Here is an 11,054-nt window from a genome sequence, read left to right as displayed (position 1 = left end):
TCGGAATGATTGTGTTAAGCTAGCACTAAGTCCCTTCCCCGTCCACCTTTATTCTTTTCTTCACAATAAGGCTTTCAAATAAGTCATGGTTGTACGGCAGTGAAGCATCGGTGTTGAACACTGATGTCATGCTGTCGATGATGATGATGATGCCGGAGAGGTTCCTCAAGGAACCTCTGTCTTACTGATTTCCCGAAAATACGTGTCTTACTTGACCAACTTAAACCGGGACTAGCTTCAGTAGAAGAGAAATGCAGGACCACAATGCGGAAGATTAACGAGGCTGAGGTGTTTGTACTGAAGAAAACAGCATGCGGTTGAATGGACCAAAAGCTTCCCAGTCGGATTCGGCTTTTTCTGGAAGTGAGATCCAAACTATTCTTTAAATTGATAACTACAATGGCGCAGAAGATGAGCTGGCATACAGAAATGCTTTAACCAAGTAATCCCAATGCAACATACGAAAATAGGCCACGATACTAGACATCGTCCGAAAAACAAAAATGTACTATTTATGTACGGGAGACCGCTGAATAAATAGGCCTTCTTGTTGAGAGACAGAAACGAAGAACCCACGAATAACCCAACACTAGTGTTATCTGAAGCCTAAAGCGGACTTTAAACTGGTCTATATGCTGCCCCAGCGAACTCAGCGATTCCAAATACTGGCAAGGCGTAACTACGAACGGTTGCTAACCGACTTGAACTCAGCGGGATGGGATTTTCAACAACTCTTGCGCAAGACGAACTCCTCCAGCGCGCTGGGTCAGACGAGGTTCATCCAAGGGTCTTGAAGATAACCTCGCTTACAATGGCAATATTTTTCTACCTGGTGTTTTGTCAGTCGCTCGGCGAAGGCAACCTTCCCTCCGCTTGGGAGATAGCGGTTGTCACGCCAATGTGCAAAATTGGTGACCGCCTAGCGCACGACAGCTACAGACCTGACTAGCATACCGTGCTAGGTGATGGAGCGCATTCTGAAGTGGTCCGTCTTAAATCACCTCAGCGCCAAAAACGTGACATTCTTAGTGAAACTTGGATTCCTCTCAAGCCGTTCATCCGTAATGTACAGCTTAAAGCAAGCTAAGACCGAATTTTAATGAACCTTCTTGTATTTATGTACAGCTTAAAGCAAGCTAAGACCGAAGGACTCATATCGGATGTCATATTTTTGGCTTCTCAAAAGCATTCGATCGAGTCAACCGAGTTATCCACTCAGGACGCTGGAAAGAAGTAACCCTCATTGAGGGCGTGCAACTAGCTGCGACGAAAATGGTTGTTGGTTTTGGACCTTTTGCTTACAGAACGCGTCTCGCATTGCCTGTCCTCTTTCTCATAAAGTAAGGTCACCCCTGAGGAGAATTAACGCATACTTATGACTAGTTCGAACAAGGCTTTGCCCACAGGCTTTCCACCGTTGACCAAAATGATCACATTTTAGAAGCTTTTCAATATCAGGGCGCACACCTCCATAAGGTGATAATATTTCTCGTTTCTCATTATATCGGCTTGCGGACGGCAAAGGACGTGTCCAAACAGTCAAATCAGGCTTTGCAAGGGCAACTTAACACAGCATAGCACTACTTGCAGATTACTGGCGAATTTGTAAAAATCGCTTTCAAATCAGTCGTTCAAACAGCATATTTCCTGCCTCAGAGGAATTTTTCCACATCCTTGTATTAATCCGAAACGTAACCTCACTGAGTTGGGGGCGCTAATCATCTTAGTTTAGGCCCATCGGCGTCTTCGGAATTTTATCGAAACCAGATGAGAACATTAGAGTAGTTCTACTTAACTGCACCGAAGTTTTTGGGAGGTAATATATGGTAGATAGATGAGCTGATGACGCTCCATAATTTGGGCTCGTTTGGTCACGTGCTTTACATACCATTGGGTTAACATCCTGTAAAAGCCCTGACCGCCCAACCTTTTGAGGGACAGACAAAGCCAACGACCTGGCAGTGACGCAAACTAAGCGCTAGTAGGTCAAGCGACAAACGGAAGGACGGAACTCTGCCCCCCTGGTATGAGACCCTGAGACAGGAAACATTGGTGTTTAGAGAAACCGTCAGACAACTTAATCACGCGTCCATTTGCTCACAAGTCTTTGCGATGACAACACAAAATCCCATCTGCATCTCTGTTCAGTGAAAAAGCCACCTCCGGTCATGGATTCTTCCGTTGATGATACCGTTTTGTGTCCTTGATGCGTATTTATTTATTCGTGAATCGGCTGAAGAAACTGTGGTAGTTAGACCCAGCTTGCAACATGCGTCATGTTCGTGGCCGATCTGAAGTGATCTCCCATAAGAGAGATCGCTACCTCTTGTGTGAGTGTCTTAATCGTCAACCCAAGCTTCAAGCGTCGACGGGATGTAACCTTTTCTTCCTAAGGAGAAAAACTTGATTCGTTTTATTGTCCAATACAGTAATTTCGCCGTTGTGCTCTGTTTTGTGCCAGTGTAATAACGGTATTTTCCTCAGCTTGGTTCTCGGTCTGAGCCTTCAAAGCTTGCGTTCCTGTCAAAACAACCAACATAAGTGCATAAGGTGTATTACGCCCAAAACCAAGGTAAAAGCACATGTGCAGTGCGTCGTTTATAAAGAGTGTGCAGCAGTAACAGTGAAAATTCTGACACCTGGACGCGCCACTGGCAAACGACAACCGGCAGACGCTGGGTCAGGATTGACTATTAGGTTCATACTTTTAGCCTGTCATAGTACGCCTTGACGCTAGATTGTCAAACGGCCCGGTTTTCGGCAAATCGCGTGCGCGATAGGCTTCTTGGAAGTGTAGCATGCACGCTATAGAAGTACCAGGGAACAGGGGTTTCCAAAATTGGGGGTTTCGACAATTTCTGCGGGTGGAAATCAGAAGTAAAGATTGTGAGACGAAGCCCAGTAAGAAGGAATGTACATAACCCATACCTACATGTAAATCAATCAAACAGACAGACCCTATACTACAGCTGTAGTAGGGCCAAACTGCGAGCGGCAAATCGATCTACCGACTAGTAGTCAACACACTGAGTCGCGCTTTTACTGATGGAAATTCTCCTTTTTCTTCAGCGGACATCACATTTATTGCCTTTATATTAGAAATGTGGATGAGGAGTGTCTTCGCTGGTTTCACTGGTTTTTTATGCTACCTTTTCAGCTCAATATTCATTGAATTAAATGGGTAATTGCGTTGGGTCTCCTGGACCTTTTCAGCCAATATTCATTGAATTAAATGGGTAATTGCGTTGGGTCTCCTGGATCATCATCCGTTGAAGTGTTTGTACCAACAACAACCACCGAACGGGCCTCCCTTATCTCCCATCTAAAGGATTTCTACGGCGTTTCTGTAAAATCGTTAACAGATGGATTAAGAATTTCAGGATCTGATGATTTGATTTCGGAAGCAGAGGTAAAGATACGCTTAGCTGTTAATTAACCTCTCACAGAACTACATCAAACGGTTTCTTGAATACGACCACAAAATTCTGGTCTCCGTATCAGCGAGGTGCATCAGTATCTTTACCTTTTCTGACCTTGTCCGTCACTTTGAACAACGATTTGGGGTCTTCATCTCACCAAATCCGCCATCAAAATTATCTGTTAAAGGCGAGCCTTCCAGAGTGGATCAGTTTTGCACGGCTCTTAATACTTTGGATTCTGACTGTCAACAATCTTCGGTGACCATGACCTCTATGAACTACGACTGCCTCCGTCAGTTTTGTCGAAAGTTTTCTATCAACTTCTATAGGCTGCCGTCCTCGCCGTCAGTTCATATGGCACTGTTGCGGTACTGCTCCAAACTACCTTCTTCGGTACCGAAACCATCACGGCCTCTATCCCAACCTTTGCTACCAAATGCAGTGTCCCGCAGAAAACCTCTGACAATGATGGGGTCAACAGCACAGAAAGGTGACCAATAGTCATCTTGTGAATGCACGTCGCTAACCAGTTTCATTGGTGGCCGGTCTGTGCCACAAATTGAGTGAACGTGTCATCGATCTAGCCTTAAAATGTATTGTGTTACGATTGGCCTTTGTAGTGTCCATGAACTTTTTATCCACTCTGCAACTTAGCAATATTTCATACGAACGCATGGGGTTGTTTAGGCGCAGTACACTACCCACAAAGTTGCTAAAAACTCTGACAGCCCACGACCGGTTTCGCTTCTCTTGGGGCTGATCAGGTATGCTGAGTCCCCGAGTTTTCGTCAGCCTTATATTCTGCTTGGACCCAAAATTGCACGAAATTAGTGGACTACACTCATTTGCAATTGCACAAAATTAGTGGACTACACTCATTTGCATACCAATTTGGTTTTGACGGCGACTCAACCGAAACTCAGTTAAATCTCGCCTTAATCAACCGTCAAGAGTGACGGATGTAATAATCCTGGAGGTGGATATGAATGCCCAAGTTGAGTGACAGTCTGAAAGGGGCACAATAAGGTGTTAGATTTGGAGTCGATGCTAAGCGCATGGATACCAAAAGACTGAACCTTACCGTGGTGTGTGGTTTGTGTGCCTCCGTGACTCACTGAGTTATACTGGATGGTATCCGTGCGACACTCACAAGCTCTCATATCAGGTTGGTTAATGGTTACAGGTCTGATCCACACGATCTCCCGGCCCTCCAGGTTCGGGGTTGTAACATGTGTGGCGACTTGTTCCATAAAAGTGATAATGCAATTGTATTTTCTACCAAGCACCACTGCCTTGCGGTCTGGCTTTTGTCAAGGTTTTACTCATTCTCTCATCTAGGTCTGAGCCCTGAAACTTACAACTAACATGCCACAACGGCCGTCGCATGGTGCTACCAGCCTGGTCGCTTTGCTTCATGTAGCAGAATGGATAAGCAAAAACATGCTACTGCTGACGTTATCCTCCTAACATTTTCACTTTTCCCCCTTCTACCCTAATTCACCCGAATTTGAATACTCTCTCCACAGATCTCAGCACTAGGACTGACAGCTTTGCTCGTAATGCGTCACTCAGCTGCAGCTTCTGCACGTCCGACTTTAGTAACAACCCTGAACACTTCGAAGTCTATTTTCAAACACAACAGGCCGGTTTAGTTAGCTGTCTTTATGGTAAGACGCTGAAGCAAGCCCGTACGCTGGATTCCCTCGGCATTGACGTTTGCTCTGTGTCAGATACAATGACACAGAAGGCAAAGCTTGTTTTTGAACGACTGGTCTGTCGTTCACTTCTGGCGATGCAGATGCCGCTGCAGCTGAATATACCGGAGTGGCTATTGTATTGAGCGATCGGGCAGAAGCTTCTATACTTGTTTACACACCTGTTGGCAATAGCCTCTTCGCCGTCTGTTCTGCAACGTCTGTGAGGGAGTCTAGAAGATGGATCGCCTATTGCACCCTGTTTATTCTCTGCCAAGGACAGTTTCTATGATGCCATAGGTTCTCTTGTACAACGGGCCAAAAGCTCAAACATCGTTGCGGTTGGTGGTGCTATGATCGTCCAGGTACGCTAAGTGCTGCTGGAGCCTGATTGGTTGGTCGTATTGGGTTGAATAAGAGACGTGTTAGCATTATACTATCCCTGCTTCAGATGTGTACCAGTTACAGACTGTTCTTTTACAGTGCAAACTTCCGGAACAGCGGGAATCGCTTCACCACATGACGCCCAACAAAGAACCGGTCTCGAATCAATATAGAACACATCACCACCACTTGTCGGTGAAGAGAGTGGTCCACCGTCTGTCGCTCCTTGAATGCCTGAGTGGACTCCCATCGTGCGCTTGTCCGCTTCTGCTTTTTGTTACGCTTTTCAGGTCTACCCGAAATTCGCAAATCTCGCTTTACCATTAAAAAGTTAGTGGAGATGGCGAGGTGGCTGAGAGATTAGAACGCGAAATTACTGACCGGAATGTATGCAGTTCAAACCCGGCCTATGCATCTCGACTTCTGTCTAGGCTTGGGCGACCAGACAGTATCCCAGCCCCCATGCCTCCTTCGGGTAGCGTGGCTGGTACGCACCGAAAGGGTGAACGAGTATTATTTATTATTAGTGGATCCAGATGTCAAATGAAACTTCCAGAACTGGATACTCGAACACTCGGAAGATGGTCCGATTTCCGGTGTCAACGGCCACTGAAAACTAATATATAGTGCAGTAACCAAAGCCGGAATTTCTGCTCGCGGTACAGTCCAGTAAATCCATTCCAAACGTTGGATATCCGATAGAGCCATCGCCCTCCTAGAGACCCGGCGACAGATTCCTGCTACCCGCAAATCACAAACCAGCCCGATGCATTATTTGACACTAAATAAAACTGTCCTCGAAGACCGGATGCTTAGTGGACCAGAACGGCCGATGAAATGGAAAATGCAGAATGTCTGCAGCCGGTTCCACGTGATTCTTTCGGCTGGTCTTCCGTACCATCTTGTCAGCGAAGCTATGAGGGACAAGAATGGCTCTCTGATACTCAGCAATGAAACCATTCTCTAAATGATCACGGCACTTCTCTCACAGTATTCCGACAACCGCGCAGCTAAGAGGATTCAAGGAAAATTCTTCCTGGTACTCATCACCAGAAATGACACTTGCAAATGTTGTCATTTCTCGCCTTTTCAGATTCCGAACTGAAGTTATGGTGAGGGAGCATACAATCCAAACCTTAAACTGTGTGCTGCTGACAGTGCCTAGAGTGATCGCGTCAAACGCCTGTAACGTCGAGCACGGAGAAGGTACCTGAGCACGGAGAAGATACCGTAGGCGTAAACCAGGAACCTATATATCGCACCTTTTATGCTTTGTTTCGATACTGAACAATCACAGTCATAGTGCCCAATCTAATGGTTGTTGAAATTTGATGTAAAGTTTCATAATAAACGACCGATTAGCGTCAATGGTTGTGTCTTCGAGGGCAAGTGATTATATCCTATGTGCGGAAAGTGACCAAATTCCGCATTCGTACAACACGGTCGCACAAGACGTTGTGTGTTCCTTTATTCCCTGATAAGCTAGTAAAACATCGCCCCGATAAGGTTAGTGAAGACGACACGGGCTTCCAGAAGCGAAACTTTTACCTGCTATTGCACCAACCTGCAACAGTTATTTTTAAACCACTATTTTCGGCCCTTTATTGCTGGAAGTTGGAAATTCAGAAATCCGTCAATCTTAAAAAATCTGGATATAAAAGGTGGATTTGATTGAACTTAGGTAATACTTTACAAACCCCATCAACAACCGGTTACTTCTGCTCATTCAACTGAACTACAACAACTTGGCTGGGCTGTTGCATCATGAAGGGTGACTAATCCGTGAAAACACAGAGAAGCTGACAGCATTATGCTCCGGAAAAGATGGAATTAGTCAGATGGTTGCAATCTACCTAAAAGGGGTCTTGAGAAAAGTGGAGCCTACCTAGCGCTTCCTGTAAGATGTTCTCTCAAGAACCAATGAATGTTTTGTGCCAGAATGTAAACATCAGTTCCCGGGTGGTTATTGTACACTCTGATACCCGGTTCACAGCTACGGCATCTTCGTGCTCGACGTTACAGGCGTTTGATGCGATCACTCTAGGCACTGTCAGCAGCACACAGTTTAAGGTTTGGATTGTATGCTCCCTCACCATAACTTCAGTTCGGAATCTGACCTTTGCAAGTGTCATTTCTGGCGATGAGCATCAGGAAAATTTTTCCTTAAATCCTTTTAGCTGCACGGTTGTCGAGGTACTGTGAGAGAAGTGCTGTGATTATATAGAGAATATGTTTGTTGCCGAGCGGCGCCACAAGTCAGCGGTCAATTAGGCCAATGTTATCAGGTCAAAGAAAACGGCACTCGTTTCTCACATGTACGTACTGTGGTGTTGAGCAAACGCGTACTTGGTTCTTGCTCGTTTCAAAAGGCTTTTTTGTTATGGGTTTCGCTAATCTTTGGACCTTGTAAGTTCTGAAAGAATGGATTCCCTGGTGAGGTGTTTCCCTTTGTCGTCGCACCTCTTTAAGGCTACTTCGTTTAGCTTTACCCGAAAGTAGCTGTAGACATCCCAATATTCCCAACTGCATCTTAACAGGAGCAGCGTTTAAGTAACTGAATGTATCCCTGCGAGAAGATTAGATCCCGGTCAATCTCCTAGTATGCTTTCTTCTCTTGAAGGGTAGTGTGTTTATTCGTGATTTTTTCAACCTCTGGATGTATTAGAACAATGGTGTCTTATGTTTATTATCCTATCGTTTCAGAAAAATCACTTGTATCTGAGACAGACGAGTTAGCCAAAACAGATCCCAAGAAATTGCGTCTCGTTGTGATTGATGGAAGTAACGTTGCTTACGAGTAAGTCATATTTATAAGGTGAGACATTTTTTCTTCACTCCCAAAACCTTTTGGAAACAACAGTAATGAACCCGTCGAAAATTCTTTTTTTTTAATCGTTCAAACCAGCAATCAGAGTGAAACAATATTTTCGCCACCAAAGTTTGCATAAGAAAAGTTTACAGATTGTTCCTTGGGGGCGCGATAGCCCTGTGTTTAGAGTGCGAATGTACTAACCATGGTTCGAATTCGACCTATGCATCTCGGTTTCTCATGTCTAGACATGGGTAACCTGGCAGCATCCAAGCCCTCATGCTTCCTTCGGTTGGTATGGCAGCTAGGCACTGAAAGAGCGCTACAGCTGAACATTGATTATTTTTGTTATCAGGAAGATCAAATTCTTGAAAGTATCCTTTGAATGCCCGAAATCCACTGAGATCCTCAACTCAACTAGATGCCGACTAGACAGATAACACCCCTTCAATATGCAGCACGTGACAGCTATTCATCAAACCGCGACAGCGCGAGTCAGCGTTGGACCAAGGTTAGACAGTACCCCTCCAGTAAAATAGCTTGATGCCGTTGTATTTTCGCACTCACACCCTCGCACTCGCTTTTCGTAATAAAGCTGTTGTGTTCCTTATCGGCGAAACTTTTTCCGGCACTGGGCACTGGAGCGGGAACAGTAATCAGGTATAATAATGAGCTCAGTTCTTCCACATTCCTCTCCGTGTTCCCGGTGATTCAGAAACAGTGACTCGTGAAATATATGATGTGGGAGTTGCACACCACACCAGAGCTGAATGTGCCTTGCTGAATTGAATACCGGTGAACAGTCGTCTGCGCCCTCCGATTATCCAGCTCAGTCAAGCTCAACAACTCTCGGCATTAAAAGCGGTGCCTGTTTTTAGTTTCGGCTCATTCCCCAACGGACCGCAGTTCTGACGCTGAGAAGGGTACTTTCTATCAAGATTTATCCAGGCTCATTCTAGAACAAAACGCACGAGCATTGTGATCTTTGCAGGTATTAGGAGAACCAGTTCCGGACGTAACGAGACTACATAACTGCCAATATAATGAACGTTTTTCGAGACAGATTTCGTTGGTTGTTCTTCACTCACCCTCGACAGATGAGTTGTATTGTTAGTATCACTTCTGACCGCTTGTGCGCGACAGTGATCAATAGAGCACCTGGCTCGCCCGTTCGTTGACTTTTTCTGGTTTGGTCAAGCTCACCAGGCGATCAGGCGGCTATCCAGACCGGAGTTCACGGTAATAAGAAGGCATTAAGAGACTGTGGTCCACAACAGCGAGCAACATGAATACTTAATTCGGTCGTCTAAGCCGTTTGGAATTATATCCGAGCGATCGATTCGGCCGATGCTCGTCGCGCAGATAACAGACAACGGCCCTTTTGTGTGCTGATCACGAACAGTTTGTGGCCGGTATTAACTATCGGGCGCAACCTGGCGGCCAGCAACTGCAAATCAACTGTGGACCCAGCTCACGTGGCCATCAGCCATTGGTGGAGAGGCGCACTTCAAGCCTACCGTTCCTTCTGGGGCACGCAATTCGATTACGATCAGACGATTATGCGTGCACACCTGACATTTTGTTTCATTTCCAGCCCTCGCAACTCAGCAAGAAGCATGCGTCGTTTTCAAAAAATCTACTATAGCTCAACAGTATCGATCTGAGCTATCCCAACAACTCTCCGCAGTGAAACAATACTTCATTGGCAGTGAGCATTTGATGACGCTTGACAGAATGTAAAAGTCGTTATGCATGCGGCGTTCATTGTTGTCTGTCCGACTTCTCCGATTCGACTATAAGACAACCAGATGTCGTCGAGAGCGCTATCCACGATTGTTGCCAGAAAATCCATACCAGCAGGCAACAATTACAACGGCGCACGCAAATCCCTCAAACGCCGAATAGTGAAGAGTCTAAGGAAAGAGCGGTAGCTCTGGTGGACCTCGGAAGTTCGGAAATGGAGAATACTTTTGCCGCTGGAAACAGCTGTGTCTCAAATCAATTGATACGATCGACTGGCCCTGGGAGAGCAGTGATCAATGAATTGATAAGTGAAAAAGGCGGCTCATTAATTAACTAGCAAAAATGTTGAATGGAAGGATGGGCCGAACACTCCGAAAGACAGCTTAGCTGGCCTGCAACACATCTGGAGATATTGCGTTCAAGTGAATTGAATGTAAACCCTTATTGCCCGTCGGAAGAGGAAATAAAACACGAACTATCCGTACCGAAACGTGAGAAGGCACCAGAATTTGATGGTCTGTATCCAGTCCTCTTCAAAAAAGACGAAGAATCCCCGGTGACCCACCTGACGAAGCCTATTGGTGCGGCATTGAACGAATGGGAAGTGCCTGCAGAATGGGACACGTCGACAGTTTTTCTATTTTCAGGAGGGGTACGCGGACGCTGTTTGGAAAAACCCCGTGGCATTTGCCTGGTAGCTGCGGAACGGAACGTGCTCTCTTACGTTGTCCTTCGAAGGTTGACTGGAAACAAATCGGTGAAAACTACGCCGGGTTCCTAACGGAAACTACTCACAAGGTTGCTGAAAACTCTTCGACAGCCCACGACCGGTTTCGCCCTTCTTGGAGCTCATCAGGTAGGCGCAATCCCCGAGTTTCCGTCAGCCTTATGATCTTGAACCCAAATTGGACTGTTTTCGAGAAATACACTCATTTGCAAATCAATTTGGTTTTCATGGGAGGCTCGATTGAATCTCTCGTTTATGATGTCCTCCAGCTGAATGTG

General features: G+C 45.7%; 1 protein-coding gene across 1 annotated transcript in view; it reads left to right on the top strand.

The window, feature by feature from the left end:
* T265_15073 (hypothetical protein) overlaps positions 1-11,054 on the top strand; it is a gene marked incomplete at both ends in the record, with an annotated part of 25,620 nt that overhangs the window by 794 nt on the left and 13,772 nt on the right. Inside the window, one exon of the mRNA XM_009176479.1 lies at positions 8,201-8,294. Coding sequence (XP_009174743.1) covers positions 8,201-8,294 — 94 coding nt within the window. The remainder of the gene's footprint in view (positions 1-8,200; positions 8,295-11,054) is intronic.

Source organism: Opisthorchis viverrini, assembly GCF_000715545.1.
Source record: "Opisthorchis viverrini unplaced genomic scaffold opera_v5_340, whole genome shotgun sequence".
Lineage (NCBI taxonomy): Eukaryota > Metazoa > Platyhelminthes > Trematoda > Opisthorchiida > Opisthorchiidae > Opisthorchis > Opisthorchis viverrini.
Note: the sequence above shows the minus strand (reverse complement) of the source record. Positions and strands in the feature narration are given on the sequence as shown.